General features: G+C 44.3%; 1 protein-coding gene across 1 annotated transcript in view; it reads right to left on the bottom strand.

Moving 5' to 3' along the window:
- Positions 1-10,689: 10,689 nt before the first annotated feature.
- The window catches only part of NTN3 (netrin 3), a 76,487-nt gene continuing 67,718 nt past the window's right edge, over positions 10,690-19,458 (bottom strand). The window contains exons 5-6 of the mRNA XM_083711109.1: positions 17,751-17,825; positions 10,690-13,534 (exon numbers count right to left, since the gene is read on the bottom strand). Coding sequence (XP_083567235.1) covers positions 13,206-13,534; positions 17,751-17,825 — 404 coding nt within the window. The 3' untranslated portion in view covers positions 10,690-13,205. The remainder of the gene's footprint in view (positions 13,535-17,750; positions 17,826-19,458) is intronic.

The following is a 19,458-nucleotide window of genomic DNA, read 5'->3' as shown; positions in this document are numbered from 1 at the left end:
AAAGATGAACAACACAAACAGACTGGAAATGATCCCAAATCAACAATAAGGACAAGAGCACTATAATAACTGATAAGCAGTAGGTCCTTATTTTTATATCTTATAAAATTAAAATGTTATTAACATTGAATGCAATCAAAAAAATTAAAGATATTAGGTATCTGTATTTTCTGTTTTGCAATGATTTCTGCCTCCTTCCTTGGCAACTGGTCCTCCTTACTACAAAAATTTTGGCTACAGGCCTCTTGGCATATGCCTTCACTAAGACAATTTATTGGTTTGAAGATGGCCTCCAAACACTTCAGTAAGTACGGTAAACTGAGTAGGTGGCTGGTTATGCATTGCAAAGGGGGGACAGAGGATACATTTGCAAGTTCTAATTTATATGTACAGATGCAAATTGAGGAATAATTACTATAACATTTAATATGGCAGGAAGATGGCATAGTGGGGGTGAAGCTGTATCTGACCTCCCGGAAGGGAAGTCTTGGCTTATTACTGAGAGAGGAAGGGGAGAGGTAGCAGTGAGGTCACTGCAGTACAAATGCACCAGTGCAGCCACCCTCTTTGCTGTCTTTCCCATTTCTCCCCCTTCGAATTCTGCAGCAGCTCACTTGCCAGGAGATCATAGAATCGTAGAGTTGGAAGCGACTTTGAGGACCATCTAGTCCAACCCCCGACAATGCAGGAATCTCAGCTAAAGCCTCAATGACAGATGTTCATCCAACCTCGGCTTAGAAACCTCCAAGGAAGGAGAGTCCTCCACCTTCTGAGGGAGTCCGTTCTACTGTCAAACAGCTCTTACTGTCACAAAGTTCTTCCTGATGTTTAATAAAAAAAAACAACTCCTTTCTTGTAACTTGAAGCCTTTGGTTCAGGTCTTACCCTCTAGAGCAGGAGAAAACAAGCTTGTTCCATCTTCCATGTGACAGTCCTTTATATATTTGAGATGGCTACCATATTTCCTCTCAGTCTCTTCTTATCCATGCTAAACATAGCCAACTCCCTCAACCATTCATCATAAGGCTTGGTTTCCAAACCCTTGGTCATCTTGGTCGCCCTCCTCTGCGCAAGCTCCAGCTTGTCAATATTCTTCTTAAATTGTGGTGCCCTGAACTGGACACTAAACTTCTGTTGATGCAGCCTAGAATAACATTAGCTTCTTTTTGTTGCTGCATCACACTGTTGACTCACGTTAAGACTGTGGTCTACTCAGACACCTACAACCTTTTCACATGTACTACTAGCAAGTCAGGTGTCCCCCATCTTATATTTGTGCAGCTGATTCTCCCTGCCTAAGTGTAGAACCTCACATTTGTCCCTGTTGAAATTCATTTTGTTAGTTTTGTCCCAGTTCTCCAACCTGTTAAGGTCATCTTGAATCCTGGTTCTGTGGTGTTAGCTACTTCTCCCAGTTGGGTGCTATCTGCAAATCTGATAAGCATCCCCTTAATTCCTTCATCGAAGTTGTTTATACAGATGTTGAATAACAATGAGCCTTGTAGCACTCCACTTGTCAGGTAAGTGTCTCTGTTCCACCATGCCATTCCCTGTTAGTGACCTGTGCTAATTCTTGATAACCAACTTCAAGGTCCTTGTTCTCCCTTCTTAGGGTTCTTTATCCTTAAACTGGACAGGCCTTCAAACAGAAGACTCATTCTGCCCATGCAAAACGGAAATGGACTGAAAATAGACTGATCCTCTCATTTCTACACAAGGAGGCTACTGCTTCCAACTCTCTTTATGGGCTTCCTAGAGTTAGCCAGTCTTGGAACCAGGAAGATGACTTAGAGCAGAGGTGGGGAACCTTTGGGGCTCCCGGTGTTGCTGAACTACAGCTCCCATCAACCTCAGCTTGCATTTCCAATGGGCAGGGATAGCGGGAGTTGTACTTCAGTGACCTATGGAGGGCAATATTTCCTTACTGCTAGATTAGATCTTTGGCTCTTCTTCCATTCTTCTTATGACTATCTTCCTCAAGATGTGATCTGCGGCACCCACTGAAGAACATGCAGCTTAGCGGACTGTGTTGTGACATTGAACAGAAAAGTCTTACTACAGTGGAGGTCCATGCCATTGTCTCAGGAAGAAATATTTGGCTGGGTTTGGCTCTGTTCTTTGCAAGAGTTTTCATTTTTACTAATGAGATGAAATTGGCAACCGGGTTGTCTCTGAAAGCTGTGGCATTCAGGCATTCAAAATCATTAGCCATTTGGAGGGGGAAATTAGGTCATGGAATAAGAGTGGACAAGAAGGGCAGACACAATAATGAAGTGAATCCAATAAGCAAAGTGCTTCCATTTGTCTTGGACCCCACAATGCTTTATTACCATTAACTTTCCTCCCTACGTGCTGTGCATCTGGTAGGCCGAAGCCATTTATTTTGCACTGCGTGGGTTCTTGAAAGGGGTGGGGGAACAGGCTAGTGTTTATTTTGACAACAGAAAGCTCTGCTTCTTGGAGTTTCTGGATAATGTGATTTGTCCAAGATGAAGGAATAAATGGTTTATTTTAATCCCTTGTATACATGGGCTGTTGTATAAATACAGAATGTGCTCTTACAAAGGCAGTGTGGTTTATTACACTATTAGAGGGGCCAGGTTTGCCAGCCCCAGTCAGGGGGTCTTCAAGGGAAGATGGAAAATTTCACATGTTGAGAGGCGACTCACTGAATCCACCTTGTGGGACAATGTCAGGCTTGTCCCAAGCACCCATCAATCCATTGTTTGTATCTTTCTCCAACTGCAGGAGAATCCAGGATTATACTTGATTATACTTGAGATGCTGTTGGACTACAACTCCCATTTTCCCTCACTATTTGCCCATGCTGGCTCAGGCTGATGTGAGTTAGGAGTCCAGAAACATTTTGAGGGCCACATTTTTAGGCTGGGGTGGCTAAGTTTTCGGCCTCCAAATGCTGCTGAACTACATCTCTCATAATCCTTGGCTATTGGCCATGCTGGCTCAGACTGATGGGAAACACAGGTCCAGTAAAATCTGGTTAGGCCCCTTTGCCTCTGTTAGGCTGTCAGTGACACTTCAGTTTGGTGATGTGCAGAATCATAAGAGATCAGTCTCAAATCCAGATTTCTGTTGCTCCAGAGCACAAGAAGGGGAAGAGGGGTAATGAAACCAGGGCCTGGAGCTGCAGGCCAGCTCTACCAATTAGAAGGGAAGGAGAAGCCCTGTTTTAATTGGACTGAAATTCACTGCACACAGAATTGCATTCTGTCACAGGGAACCAGCCCTGTAGGCTCTTGCTCCCACCTGTGTTGCCTCATCCACACCTTGTGAAATGTGGAACACTCTGTCAGCATCTCTTCTGTGTCCTCAAAAGCTCAACTGTCATATGTTCGCACAGATGCAGCTTCTTGTAAGCCTTGGTGCTCTTGAGGAAGTATGTAAGAGCAGGGAGAGGTCAACAGTGTGCAAGTTGAGGGACAGGGAAGCATAGCTGAGCCGTGAGGTAGTGTCAACTGGGACAAGCTGAGGTCCTATAGCCTTGGTCCCTTTAACCTCATTCTCTCCATCACCACAGCACTGGGAAAACACTCACAGAAGGAAGCCAGCAGGTTTTGCCAGATGGCTGACCGCGCTGACCCCAACCATTCCCCCACCTTTAACTCTTCCTTAAGAAAACAAGGAGCGGGCCAGCCAATCAGTTTATGGCTTCCTCTTGTTCAACCATGTTCTTTGGCTGTTAACTCCGTCTTGCTTGGCCAGCATCCTCTATTTTGGCTGGACTGAGGGTAGAGTATTGCTTTTATAGGTGCCTGTAAAACAGCCGGTAGAATTTGGATTATTCATGGAGATGGTGCAAAAAGAAAAATTATGAAAACAGGAAGAAGAAGAAGAAGAAGAAGAAGAAGAAGAAGAAGAAGAAGAAGAAGAAGAAGAAGAAGAAACCAAACTCTTTCCTTGACCCTACAGCTGTGGAGGTAAAGAAAATACAGTATGTGTGGAAACCTCAACAGGTGGCTGGTCCATGTAGAGCAACAGCCATAACCACCCTCAGTTTTGCCCATAATTAGTAAATGGAGAAACAGGAGAATATTCAGTAATGCTTGCTGTCCTTCAGTTTCTCAAACGTTTTATTCCCCCTACGAAAGAGGCCTCTGTTTTCTGCCTAAATGGCAGGGCACTTCAGAATTTCTTTCAAATTTCAGTAGGTTCCTATTTTTTCCAGTCTTTAGTTCCATTCTCCACATTTCCACATCAGTTTGCATTTGTTTAAAAAAGCCCTAATGAAAATTCATCAGCATGTTAGTGCAATTTTTTTCCATAGGACACATTTTTATATGCAACTTTGTCCAACAAATGCATTTTTTGCAAAGCAGTTTCCCCAAACGCCACACTTTCCCTTAATGCCATGTTATTTCCACTAATATATACATCTTAATGCAATCTTTACCCTAGCATTTGTGTTTTTGTACACATTGCTTGTTTGGAGAATACTGTATACATTGCTGACTTCAGAGGAACTCAAATATTGAAGGAAGGCTATGTTTCAGTTTGCATATTGTTTCAGAAAGTATGAATTAGGTTTGCCTTTAAATGCAAACTGAAATACATGTTGCAAGCCTTGGATGTTTAATTATCCAAGTTACCAGTTAGTTGGAAGAAGGAAATTCAGGCAAGTCAAGTGAGGCTATTAACATCACAGACCAGAATGTGGTTGGTTCACTGGTGCCTTCAGAGCAGGTCTTTGGTATAACCACGCAAGCCCACAGTCAGCAGAATGACTCTTAAGACTATAAAGCCTTACTACTGAGTTTCACTGGGGCCTGGTAATCAGATCAGACTACTGTGTAGCTCCAATGACTACCCCATGTTAGGGTATGTTCTCTCTCCCTCTCTCAACTGGTTATTTTTTATTTAACAGGTCTACATCTTTGAGAAAAGGGGAAAAACTAAGGGGAAGGGAAAATACACAGCATGGACATGGTAAGTACCGTATATAGAAAAGGTGGCATGACTACAGATTTTACAATATTTTTTATAGTGATGATCCGTGGGATATTCTCTAATTAAACATTGGATATTTGATACAATTCTTAGCCCCCCTCAACACACCCTCTTTCTCTTACACATGTACACACCTTGTTGGAACAAATGTGTTATAACGTACACTTATTAGGCTCTTATAAACTGATCACCCATTAACTATTTTTTTGCATTTCAGATTGAAACATGAAGGAGTTTTTATTTCAGTTATTAAAAAAAGTTTTTATTTATTTAATTCTCATAAACAAAGCAGGAGTTCTTTGCAAATGTACAATTACAAACCAGCACTAAAGCTCATCAGTAAGCTAATAACATTAGCTCACGCCCTGTTATTGGAAAGCACTATTTGTTTTTCTCCATCTACTCTTTTGCTGATGGTTCATTCAAATGATGAAATGGTTACTCCCACAGTAACTTGTCCCATAATTACTGTACTCTTGAAGTGTGTGACCCCTGGATCTTGTGATAGAAGGATATATGTTTCCGTGCAGAGAGAGGTGGCTTGCAAATGGTTGCATTAACAACCATGGAACACATTCTCAAGAAAGCATTGTCCTAGATGCTCTCAAATGCGGATTCCGTCCACATGAACTGCTGGAGTAAACACATCACTATAAATGTCCTAATTCTGCTGCTCAAAATGTATTGTCTTTTCTGGAATGGATATTCAAGCACAAAAGACATGTCTACCCTATAAGTTCTGAAGGATGCATTCATGTTTCAAGTATGGCTTTTCTGTATAATAGTGACTGTTTTAGTTGCAGTATAACCAGCAAAGAGTCTTGTAGCATCAGCTTTATTGTAGAATAAACTTTTCAGGGACTTCTATCCCACTTCATTGGATGCATGAAGTGTTACCTGTGTGCATCAACTACACTTTTGAAAAAGCTTTAGGAGCAAAAAAGGTGGTATGATACGATCCATTAGAACATCATGCACAAGCAGTGGCGGCTGGTGCCCGTTGGGACTGGTGGGTCAGAATGCAGGGAGCCCAACACTAGGTGGAGCCAGAGCCAATGATAGGTGGGGCCAACTAATTCTAGATTTGCTCCCATCCTCCTTCGTTCTTCCAAGGGCAACCATGTGATTAAGGAGGAGGAGGAAGCTGACAAGTACCACTGCCACCTGCTGGACTGGTTGTAAGAAGGCAGGAAGGTGGGGGCAGATTGGGGGCAGATTGGGATTGGTGTAGCAGCGCCTCATGTGCCCTAATGGATCAGCCTCCATTGTGTGCAAGTCGAACAATATCATATACAGTGGTACCTTGGGTTAAGTACTTAATTCGTTCCGGTGGTCTGTTCTTAACCTGAAACTGTTCTTAACCTGAAGCACCACTTTACTAATGGGGCCTCCCGCTGCTGCTGTGCTGCCGGAGCCCCATTTCTGTTCTTATCCTGAAGCAAAGTTCTTAACCTGAAGCACTATTTCTGGGTTAGCGGAGTCTGTAACCTGAAGCGTATGTAACCTGAAGCGTATGTAACCCGAGGTACTACTGTATACTGAATGCAAACATTCTGGGTGTGACATCTGGTATGCTGGAACAATAGGGCTTTGTAGATGATTTAGAACCCACAAAGAAATAATCCTTGATAAAGAAGCTCCAACAATCCATTTCAAAATATTTCAATTTTGATGGCTGCCACCTCGTTGACTTGGGAAAATGTCCCTCTGAACAACCAACAAATCTGGAGATATTTGAAGAGAGGGAAAACTTCTGGGCAGGGATAGAGGATTTAGTCTACTATACTCAGTCCATGCCATTTTCACGTGTGCCATTTCCACAAGGACTTTTGATCCTGTTATTTGCATTAATCTGCAACATTTTTTAAAAAAACTTTACAAAAGTTTCGTGTTTAAAATTGTAAATATTTTTGAATGTATTTGCTCTCAAAATACACATTTCTGAATGTTAAATTTACCTCAAAATATACATTTTAAAATGCTTGTGGGATGGGAGCGGGATTTGAGCCAAGGACTGTGTGACAATATTTGGGGAAATGTAAAATCTGATGAGTACCTACATTCAAATCAGCATGTTTGATTGGGTGCCTCCTTAGTTATCGGATTCCAAAAGCATCCATACTTCTGGATCTATACACTTAACACACTAAGGCTGTAATCCTATATGCAATCTTCCTGGGAGTAAGATCCCTTGAACCCAATGGGACTTCCTTCTGAGTAGACAGGTTCAGGATTGCACTTTAACTTAATTTGAAAGCTGACATTTAATTATTTCCTTAAAACAAAAAACCCTCTCATATAAGCTACCCTTCTTAATAAGACTTTCCCCATCCTGACTGTGTTCTTAAGACTGTCACCTTAGCATCCACTGCTCATTTGAAAACCTAGCTGGATTACCAAGGAAGGCTTAAACCAAAGCTTTGAAAAAAATAGCCTTACTATTTTATCTCTACTGGGCTACCCACTTATTTGCCTTTAACAGTATGCTTCTTAGATCTACAGCCTATATACAGCCCTGGATTTAGGGTGGTGTGGGAGGTTGCTGAGCTGAGGGGATGCAAATAAGAAATATTTAGGAGGCATGCCAATTTTTGTCCTAGCTCAGGGCACCATATTACCAAAGTCCACACCTGCTGTATGCCACAGTCAATCTATTACAGTACTCTTTGTTCCATTTCTCATTGGCACAGTAAGAATACTCTTGCTGGATTCAACCGCAATTTTAATCTTGTCTAGAGGTGGCTCTCCAGATATTTTGGACTACAACTCCCACCATTCCAGACCAGTGGCTAAGCTAGCTGGGGCTGATGGGAGTTTGAGTCCAGCATCATCCTAGACCTACTCCAACATTCTATTTACAACAGAGAGAAAGCCAATGTGTCTTGACGTAAAGGAAATCCTCCTCCCCTAGTTGTTCATTCTGCTGAGTATTGAGTATTCATAGGTATATTGCTTCTGTACATTTAAAGTGAAGAAGGGTAAGCTATCCTTCTTGCTTTCATGCATTGCAAAGAGGAAATTGTGCCTGAAACACACATTATCATAAGCAAGTGAACATCAACAACATCTCATGAGAAGTAGCATTTATGGTTCTTCAAACAGCGATGCTTTACGGATCATAAAAAATTTATCCAATCTTTGCATGGGGGTGAGTAGCAGCAGTGGGGTTTTTTTGCTGCGTAGGGTGGGTTTTCAATCTCAGGAGGTTCTTTCACAGTTGTGAAAGGATATCCTTCCAAGCAGGGGAAGCTGGCTGACTGAGCTACAAGTATGAGCAAGATGAAAATATGAAGGAGGATGTCACTGAAATTATTCCCACTAACCAGGGGACTTGGCAACAGGTGTGAGAGGGCTATGAACAAGAACCACCTTGGTGGAGACCACATAACTGATCTGGTGTGGTGTCTGCCCATTAAACCTACCAGGGGGTAGACAAGCTACCGCCATCTTAATTTCTTTAGAATGCCTCTAGACTGTATGTTGAGGCCCAGAGGCATTCTAGGAAAATTAAGGTGGTGGTATCTGCAGCTGCTTGGCTTGATGTTTCTTCAAAAATGTGTATGAAAGCAGTTTTTAAAAAATTCCCACACACCAAAGGGAGGTGTTGACATTTGGGCCCTCTAAGATTTGGATGCTGTCTCCCTGAACCTCCACGTGCCCCTGCAGCTGACAAAATGGTGGCCTAAGGTGCTTCAGTCAGTCCAGATGGGAAATGAGGAGATATGCTCTTCAAGGAAAAAGCTTGGGCAGACCAGACATGACAATGTTGTGGCCTTATGTACCCTGGCTGGACCTGCCTTGCAAGTCATGTGGGCAAAATAACAATGAAAGTGCTTAGACTATGCTGAAACGGCAGCCAGATGGCTTTTGAAACTGCTGCTAAAAAGAATTAACATTGGCATTGAGCCAAGGTGCTCATCATCTCATCATGCACTTGTTCAAGCGGATGAAATCATCATTCTTTGCACCAAACAGATGGCAGGATAACCTTGTGTACCTACAAACCCTCTGCAGTGATCTGTTGGTGACTTTAAATAGCAGCTGTTTTTAAACCAAAGTACTAAAAACAATGATAAGAATGGCTTTAAGAATTGAAAGCCATTGCTATACATGTGATACACTGTTTGGTTTAAGTGTCTCTGTGCTCCAGAGTTCATATGTCACTATTTCCCCCACTTTCCATAAGCAGTTAAATGTTTGGACCTAAGTGTGCAAACCCTCTGTGACATTGGAGCAACTGGGCCAATGGCAGCCATGACACCCCAGGCAGTCCACTTTCTGTGATGTCAGAAAAGCTGAGCCAATGGCAACCAGTAGGCAGTCATGGCGACACTTCAGGAAAAGCCTTCGGTGACATCAGAACCATTGAGCCAATGGAATCCAGAAGGCAGATGTGAGATTGTTCAAGCAAGTCAATGACAGACATAATGCCTTAGACCTTCTTTGGGGCTTCTGATATCACAAACAGCTTGCAAGTATAGGACTGGCTGGCAATTTGTTAGTCACAGTATGAGAAGTTTACTGTCTAATCAGAGCAGATGAGTTAAGCATCTAGTGAGATACGAACATTCATTAAAAGATCCTTAGCTTGTTTGTGTCATAGCTGTCAACTTTCCCCCTTTTTAAAGGGAAATTCCCTTATTCCGAATAGGATTCCTTGCAAGAAAAGGGAAAAGTTGACAGCTATGGTTTGTGTGCATCTCTGTGGGTAGGTCTATCTTCTGTTCAGTATTTGGTGGGAATGAGCCATGCAGCTTACATGTTTTTCAACCCATCCAAATTTATATGGCAGTTAGATACAAGATGTGGACATTCCTTGACACCCAGAAGAGCTAAAAAAAGAGAAGGTTTGTTGAGGCTGTCATGTTACTCCCAAGTGGTTCCTCAACCAACAAGGCCAGCTCTACAATTAGGCAGAGCTTAGTCAAGTCATATTAGGTGCTGGGTGCTGGGGGGAGGGGCAGAGGGTGGCGGCAAGGTGTTGAAGTACAACCTGCCCTGTGTCCCCTAAGCCAGCCTGCTCCTCTCAGGAAGACACTGTCCCACTGTCAGTGTCAAAATAAGGCTCAGCTGCTAGTTCAAACAGCTTCTGTATGTTAAAGAGGGTCCACCACCTTGTTGTTTGCTTCAGGTGGCAAATGTCTTGGGGTGGCGCTGACCACCAAGAAATGCAAACTTTACAAGGGCAGGCAGCTCAGGTTCCCAGTGAAAGAACGACGCCAACTGGCAGTCCTGAAGGCCAGGAGGCAGCAAGGTGAGCTTGGGAGATGAGCATCAGCCCACCTCACAATTTGCATGTCAGGATGGCCTCCAACTAAGTTCTACAGTGGTACCTCAGGTTAAGTACTTAATTCGTTCCGGAGGGCTGTATTTAACCTGAAACTGTTCTTAACCTGAAGCACCACTTTAGCTAATGGGGCCTCCTGCTTCCGCCGTGACGCCGGAGCACAATTTCTGTTCTCATCATGAAGCAAAGTTCTTAACCTGAAGCACTATTTCTGGGTTAGCAGAGTCTGTAATCTGAAGCATATGTAACCTGAAGCGTATGTAACCTGAGGTACCACTGTGCTCAGAGAACCAGTAAAGTGAATGAGCCTAAGTTAGCCGTGTCCAATGATTTCAATGGGTCTACTCTGATTAGGACTAGCACTCGATGCAACCCTGAGGGAAAACCAGAGCACAAAAGCGGGAAGGAGTCTTGTTTCACTTTAAAGACTAGCAGACTTATTGTGGCTTTAAGTGTTTATGGACCAGAGACCAATACATCAGGTGGAAAATACAAGCACATACACAAGAGATACCCACACAGAGACACAGAGGTATAAGGGGTGGTCCACAGTGAAGCCCAAAGTTGGTGGAAGGCAAATGGTAGAGTCTCTGACACATTTGCCCCATGCTTACAACTATTTTCTCTGTTCTAACAGTAGATAGCAAAATTGGAGTAAGGTGCATTATGGGTATTGGAGGAGGGATCCAAAAGGGCACAAAATGGAGATCTTCCCACTACTGCTTTTTTCAATGACCAATGACTGTCACAGCTGCTCCCTGTGGAGATGTGGAATGGGGTGAGCACTTGTCCCCATGCCCCTCCCAGCCTTCCCAAATTCAAACAGAAATTTCTCTATTGAGAACTCTGGGTTCAGCCTTAATCTTAGTCATCTGACAGCTTAAATCAGTCTTCCCTCAACCTACTGCTCTCCAGATTCTTCTTTGTTGTCTTCTTTACTTCATTGCTTAACAGTCCCAGCCAACATAGTCACTGATCTGGAATGATGAGAGCTGTAGTCCAGCCACATGCAGGCAACCAGGTAAGGCTGCGTTAGAGACATGAATCAACTGAAAATACGTTGAGCATCTGAAAAGGTGCCTATATCACTTGTAAAAACAGTGCTAAACCCTGCAGATAGAAAATGCTACCTTACATTTCTTCACGTGAGAACAAATGAGAAAGGACTGTTCTAAAAAGGAAACCCACTGTGACACATGGGCACCACCTGTATTCAATATTTCAGCTTCACTTTATTTTTAACTTTTAAGTCCCACCCACTTAGCCTCTGACCTTGTCCATTTGGAGTCTTGGCCAGGTCTGAAGCCTGCCCTCAGGTTGAAAGAGGTTCCCCACCCTTGATCTCTGAAGAAAGTTTATTTAGGACAATTGCTTTTCTCGTAAGCAATTTTGTGCAGATTGAATTGATGGCTCAATTAAAACTTATCTGATTAATTAAGCAAGGGAACATTTATCGGTGTATGTGTGTCAGAGAGACAGAGAGCAATGAGGCAATACTTCTCAGCAGACCATCTTCATTTTTGCCCGTCTCTCCCAACGGAGGGCCATTTTGATTAAAATTCTCTGTCGCTATTTCATGAGGGCCTCCATTTCCCCCACTGTTGCCCCAAACCACAAAACCCTGGGACAATGAGACCATCTGGGGCATTATGAGGGGGTACCAGGATGCCATCACAGAAGCTCTGCTCTTGATGCTTTTGCTGCTTGCAGAACAAAAGAAGGAACCCCGCTCCAAAAAAGACTATTGGTGAATCCCAACCCCCCGGGAGAATGTTTGAGGAAACACCCCATTTTCTGCCTCGGTGAACAGCGTGGAGCTTTTTTGGAAGCCATTCCAAACTGATAACACCACCTCAGGCACCTCTGAGTTCCTGCCACAATCCTACCACAGATCTGTTTAAGGTGTCCCAAGGTGGGTTTTCTGTGGGAGTGGGGTGGGGTACATTCATAAGATACCTTTAAAGCACTATGATACTACTTTAAATCATTATGTCTCTCCCCCCCCCCCAAGAATTATGGGAGCTGTAGTTTCTAAGGGTGCTGGGAGTTGTTAGGAGACATCTAGTTCTCTCACAGAGCTACATTGCCAGAGTGGTTTAGCAGTCAATCCCTTTTCACAGGAAACTCAGGGAATTGCAGCACTTGGCAGGGGGACAGAGGCCTCTTAATGATACTCAGCACCCATAACAAACTACAGCTCCAAGATTTCTTGGGGGAAAGCCATGGCTGTTTAAAGTGGCATGGTAGTGCTTTAAATGTATGTTGTGAATGTGGCCTGTGTATGTGTGTGCGTGTGTTAGAGAGAGAGAGAGGGAGAGAGGGAGAGAGAGAGAGAGAGATTACTGTTAACAGACTTAATATGACTACCTAGGAGTGATTAGTGGGAAGGGGCATCACTTTCCGGAAGCAGGAAGCATAACATGGCAGTAAGGTCAACGTTTTGTGGGTGTGCAGATGGGAACACCAGACTGGCTCTGTCAGTGCACATGTGCCGTCCTGACCTCCCCACCACCTCGCCCCTTCCCAGTAAGTGACAGCTCCTGTGGTTGCCCCTCTGGAATTTGGCAGGATCAGAGAAACACTGTCATTGTTTTGTTTTGTTTTGTTTTTTAAAAAAACAGGGTGGGAATTTTGCTCCTGCTCAGAGACATTCTGAGCTGTCTTCTTTGAAAGTCTCTTCAGTTCACCAGCCTTCTCCTTCACTTCGCTCCTTGTTAAAGGTTTGTCATTACTGTGTTACTCTTAATAAACTTTTTTTTTTTAAAAAAAGGACCCATGCACGCAACCCCCACCCCCAAGGAATCATTGCCAAAATATACACTATACACAGGCGAGTCCATCCATTCACATGATATGTATATGTACAGAGTCTCTAGGAACAGTCTGCTGGGTGCAGTGCACAGGGGACCAGAGAGAAGGGAGGCATGTATTAACAGACACGAGCCTAAACCAATCATGGTTTCAAGCACTTCCCCTTTTTCTCCCGCCTCTGCAGTTTCCTGAGCCGCCGAGTCCAGGCATCCCTCCACTGGATCACCAAGCTGTTCTTGTCAGCCATTAGTCCTGGCCGGTCGGTGGGGTTTTCGCTGATTCCCATGACCAAGTACTTCCTGCTGATTTGGATCTTGGGGCATTTGCACGCCAGGTCTTTCATGTGGATCCACAAGAAGTTGTCGCCCCTTTTCACCCGTTCGTCTCTGCACTTGTAGACCGAGAGGATGTTAACAGTGAACTTGGCCCAGTTGGCCACTGTCTCCATGTCTAAGACGTTGACTTGGACAACTGCAGGGCAAGAAAGGAGAGAAAGTGAGGCCACAGGTGGCAAGGAACTGATGCTGAATATGTGAAGCTATGTATTATAATTAAACTTACAAAGAGTTGTTGAGCAATCATGAGATTTCATAGTCATGCCCCATGCATCAGTTTCGTATGCTGTTTCTGAACAAGCTGCACTTGCTGCCAATATTTTACCAAGTGAAGTTGAAAGTCTTACTGTTAGTGCATAAACCCTTAATGGCCTAGGACCAGCTTGCCTGAAGGTTACCTGCCTTGTCCCTTCTAACCTGGCCAGACCACTGCAATAATTTGGAGAAGCCTTCCTGTCTGTCTCACAGTTATCTCTTTATTTGTTTAGTTTCTACTCGAATCAAAGCTTTTAGCAGCATAGGGGCACAAGTAAAGATGCAACTCTGTTCCTACTGAAGTCAGACAGGTGTGTAAAATCCAGATATCTCATTGCTCGCCAAAACTGCATTTGTTTTTAGAGAATTAGTTTGAATCAATTACTGTATTCTGGATTTTATGATTTTATAGTTTGCGGGTGGGACTCCGCTGAGTCCCACCAGCAGAAGATCTGAGTGAGAAGAAATGTCCACCTAGCCCACCTTCTTGTTCTCACAGTGCCCAAGCAGATGCCTCAATGGGAAGCCCTACTGATGGCTCTTCAACTTTAAACAGGGTTTGAACTGTAAAGGTAAAGGTAAAGGTACCCCTGCCCGTACGGGCCAGTCTTGACAGACTCTGGGGTTGTGTGCCCATCTCACTCAAGAGGCCAGGGGCCAGCGCTGTCCGGAGACACTTCCGGGTCATGTGGCCAGCGTGACATCGCTGCTCTGGCGAGCCAGAACCGCACACGGAAACGCCGTTTACCTTCCCGCTAGTAAGCGGTCCCTATTTATCTACTTGCACCCGGGGGTGCTTTCGAACTGCTAGGTTGGCAGGCGCTGGGACCGAGCAGCGGGAGCGCACCCCGCCGCGGGGATTCGAACCGCCGACCTTTCGATCAGCAAGTCCTAGGTGCTGAGGCTTTAACCCACAGCGCCACCTGCGTCCCCCGGTTTGAACTGACCAGCCCCTTAAAGCACTTCTTTAAACAGAGGTGGTCAACGATGCAATAGCACAGCAACCTGCAATTCGCAGCAACTTGTTCTTACTCCATTCATAGTCATATCAGAGGCAAGCATTACATGTTTCTGAGATTTGCACTCTGAGTCAAGGAATGCAGCTTTGGGTGGCCTTCTCAAGGTGGTAGATCATCTGTTATCATCTCCATGTCTCTACACCAAACCCTCCAAGCATCCCTATTTTCCAGGGACAGTCACGGATTTACAGAAGCCATCCTGGAATGTTCCACTTTTCCTTAGGTCATCTCTATTTTCACTGGAGAAATGTTGGAGTTATGCAACCCCTGAGCCAAGCAGATAAGTACTATACAACCTTTAGAAGACATCTGAAGGCAGCTGTGTATAGGGAAGTTTTTTAATGTTCAGTTTTTTATTCTGGTCTTATACAGGTTGGAAGCTGCCCAGAGTGGCTGCAGCAACCCAGTCAGATGGGTGGGGTATAAATATTATTACTGTTGATATTATTATTATTATGGGATAGGACATTCATTGGAGAAATGTTGGAGGGTATGCTACACTACTGTTGTTACTAACTTTTTTGTGCTACAGCATTGATTTTTTTTAAATTATAGGATTCATATGTTTTGTTTATATTGATGCCTTGTAGATCCTGATAGACCGAAAAGCAGGGAACACAAATGTATTTAAATAAACGATCTCTGATCACAATTATCTGCAAGGCTAACTGCCTTTGCAGAAGATATCATTTAAAAGCCAAAACACTTCTCAGCTGCCACCCCGTCTCACGTCCATCTTCCCGTTCCCTTCCACCTTGCCAAAAACATCTTTTCTGTCTGAGCCAAGGAGTTCCTGTGGGAGATCAATCACAAACCACAGCCTCTTTTAGGGATCCTCCCTCTGCTCCAAAGAGTGAATGTGCTTGTGTCAGGGTGATTTACAACCTGCCGTCAGGATGTCCTGAGTCCAAACTTCACACACATCCCATCCCATTCAAACCCTCTCACCCCACACACCTTGCAAAACAAGGGGACTGGGAAGAAGAGAGGGTACTTTTTAACATATTTGGCAGACAGGGAGTGACTGTGGGTTTAGGCAAGAAGGGGAGAGGGTCCAGCAAGTTTTCCTAGTTGTGTGTGTGTGTGTGTGTGTGTGTGTGTGAGAGAGAGAGAGAGAGAGAGAGAGAGAGAGAGAGAATTTCAAAGTGGAGAAATAGGGCAAGATCAGCAACCCATGAAGCCAGGAGCGTATAACAAGCACAGGAAACATGGGGAAGCCGTCCTGTACTAATTTTTTTGTCATCTTTGCCATGTCACTCTTGTTATGTCAATCCCTGTTTGGAATCTGATCACCAGGAATCAGCAAAACAACTTCGCTCGTGTCATATTGCTTGTGTAACAAACAGCAGGGCATGGGTAGGTTTGGATCCACTGAATTCAGTGCAGATCCCACTGGGAGGTGGCTAATGTCCAGGGCCCAATCCTCAGAGCCCTGGAGTTGCTGTAGCAACCATCCGTCCTCTGCCACGACTTTCCACCATAGTCAGCTTGAGCCAGCAGGGATATATGAGGAGGAGGGAAGAGAAATGGAAGAGCTGGGTGGCCTTTGATTTCAGCATTCTGAGCACCCAAAGGCCATATCTGAGCTTGAGATATAGTCCGCATTTGCACGATACATTCGAAACAGTCATACATTAAAAAGTTATGGCTCCCCAAAAATAATTCTGAGAACTGTAGTTTGTTATGGGTGCTGTGAGCTGTGAGGATACCCCTAGTCCCCTCACAGAGCTACAGTTCCCAAAGTAGCTTAACGGCCAATCTTCTTCTCAGGGAATTTAGCTCTGTGTGGGGGAATAACACAACTCTCGGCAGTCTTAACAATCTATAGTTTCCAGGTTTTTTTGGGGGGGGGTCATGATTGCTTAAAGTGGTATAATACCATTCTAAACGCAGATGGAGTCCAACACATCTAGTTAAAATGACCTCATGAAGCAAAAGGTAGATTTCAGTGATCTGGTGATTAGTGCCCCCACCTCCATCACAGACATTTGATCAGCAGCTTGTTCAAAGACCCGAATCAGAAGCCAAATTAGTACTCCATATGATAATCTAGGCTCTTTCTGGCCTACTTAAGGCAGTAGAAGCCAGTCCATTATAGCCCAACCGCTATCTGCCTATCTGCCTAAGCCACCCCCCCACCTGCTAGCCTGCCTTCCTGCTTAGAACCAGTCCATCAGATGGCACTGCCTATCATCATCTTCCTCCTCTCTAGTCTCACTGTTACTGCTGTAGAACTCAGCAGGGAGGAGGATGGAGAGAAAACAAGAATTATTTGGATCTGCCTGCTTGTCGTTGGCTCTGGTGCCACCTACAGTTGACCTCCCTGCTTTCCACCCTCCCACTGCCAATGGGCAACAGCTACCACCTGTGCAAGATACTGCCTAAAAATTGTGCTCAGAATCTCCTGCAAATTTTATTTAAAATTTTAATAGTGGCTGTAGGCCCCCTGAATAGGATCAGGGGCATGACATCCGGCAAGAAGGGTTATCTGTCTCTTTTGTCTCTTTTGTCTGTGGGGTGTTGAGGGCATGGGTTTGTTTGGGAAAACAGTGTTGTGCTGTGGCCCCAATCTGATTAATGACCCTTTGCTGCTTCTAATATATTTAGGTGAGAGAGATTGAGGTCCTGATCTCATCTAAAGTGACGAGAGATTGAGGTCCTGATCTCATCTAAACATGTATCAGGAGGACTTGGAGCTAACTGTTCCAGCACCTGGAGAGACACACATGCTGTGTACCTGGGGGGGGGGGGGGCTAGCTGTCCACAGGGGTGCCGCCTGTGCCTGTGGCGAGCATCCCAGGGGGGTGCTGCCAGCAATGAGTGTCTGGGGGTGGGGCGCCGATGTCACCCCCCTCAGGGATGTCACCCAGGGTGTGCTGCCTCCACCGCACCTCCCTTCTTCCACCACTGGGACTTCTGAGCCCAGAGATCTTACACTCTGCAGCTGGTGCTTCTTAAATACTTATTTGGAAAACACTGACCAGAAGGTAGGGCAAGTTCCCAGATAGGAAATTCCTGGTTTGACCTTTACATTCTGAGAAACCGTTTTGCATTAGAGAAAGGAGAGCTGCTCCTTACCGTAATCTTTCTTGCAGTACTTTTTCATGTTAATTTTGTAGTTTCCTTTGGCTGGTTTGCAGTAGGAGTCACAGTCTGCAGGAAAATACAAGGGGGAAATACAATTAGGATGACAACTAAGAAGTCAGCAGGGCGGCAGCAACATCATAGTGAGGGATGGACAAAATTATCAATTTCTCATTCTTTCTGGTCATTTCCACAGTTCTCTATATTGCTGCATCAGTTGCCAATGTTCCTTGCCCACCAGCCCCCCCCCATTCCCTATTCCCTCAGCACCCATGGGGTTGGGAGTACATTGGTACCTTGGTTTACAATCATAATCTGTACCAGAGGTCCATTTCTAAACCAAAACAGGTTGTAACCCAAGGCAGCAATGGGGCCTCCCCCCAAAAATTGTTCGTAATCCCAAAAAAATGGGTTGTAATCCAAAAAAAGGTTGCAAACCGGTACACGCACTTTCAGGTTTGACATGTTTGTTATCCAAAACGTATGCAAACCAAGACATATTCAAACCAAGGTACCACTGTAAAAGGAAATTTCTGCTTTGGACCCTAGTCATGCTAGGTCAAATGCCCTTGTAGTTGAGACTACACAGTATTAAATAAAAATAGCTCTTCAAACCGCTGAAATGCAGCCTTTAGAGTGATGTTCAACTAAGTTTTTCTTCAGAGTAGACCCAATGAAACATGACTAAGTTAGCTCCGTTTATTTCAGTTAGTCTACTTATTTGAAAACCACCCTTAGTTTTTAGTTAGAAAAGCAAACAATCTTAAACTGTTGGCATGAAGTAGGAGCCAAAGAAAATGAAAGAAGTACCCAGCTTTTGCTTGATTTTAAATCATTCTCTTGACTTCCTGCACTAAACTTTCATTAAAAATAGTATAATTTGAAAGCCTCGCCATCAGCTCATTCCCTTGCCATAGCAAGGGTAGTTCATCAGTTGCTCTGGTGTTTTGATAGACAACATCACCTCTGAATAAAGTTCCACAATGGCAGTCCATCACAATGCATATAGCTAAGTGCTTCTAAGCTGGAGCTCATCTGGGAAAACAAGCTTGTGGAACACTTTCCCGCCTCTCTGCCTTGACACCAGAAGAGCAAGGAAAATTTAGCAGCAGCCTTCCTGATGTGGGCCCTGCTGCCTTACCCACAAGGAGGGAGTTAAGGAGGCAGTGGTTTCAGTCCCATCCTATGTTTGTCGCAACCAGTGCTGCTTCTGTTCTGCTGCAGTTCAGCTTCTGCTAAAACCTACATTACTCTATTCACTATCCACTATGGCCGAAATGACTTATCTCATTAACTTCAGTGCATTTCGGTGGAAGGAATGTATCAAAAGCAAAGTAGAAAATGATCTAATTATTTATGCAACATTTGCGGACTAAAAAAAAAACCCAAAAAACCCCCCACCACTATTGCTTGTATTCACTTGCGTGGTTTCCATTTCTGTCCTTGGGTGAACATGTGAAATGTTGCATTTTCTGCTCCTGTTTCTGATGGAATTTCACAAAATCCCTACCTACAAGCAACACAGGCACCTGGCATTAAACAGCCTGTCCAAGTCAGGATCCAAACTCCCCTCCTTTCTTGGCCAACCCCAAACCTCCCCTCCCTCCCTTCCCCCATAAACATTATTTTAGTAATAAAAAGCAGAGCGACAGAGACATTTCCTCCCCCTTGTCCTCCCCCAATTCCCTGTCGCCTATCCTTT

This window comes from Podarcis gaigeae (genome assembly GCF_964106915.1).
Source record: "Podarcis gaigeae genome assembly, chromosome: 14".
In the NCBI taxonomy this organism is placed as follows: domain Eukaryota; kingdom Metazoa; phylum Chordata; class Lepidosauria; order Squamata; family Lacertidae; genus Podarcis; species Podarcis gaigeae.
The sequence above is the reverse complement of the archived record's forward strand: the minus strand, read 5'-3'. Positions and strand labels throughout refer to the sequence as shown.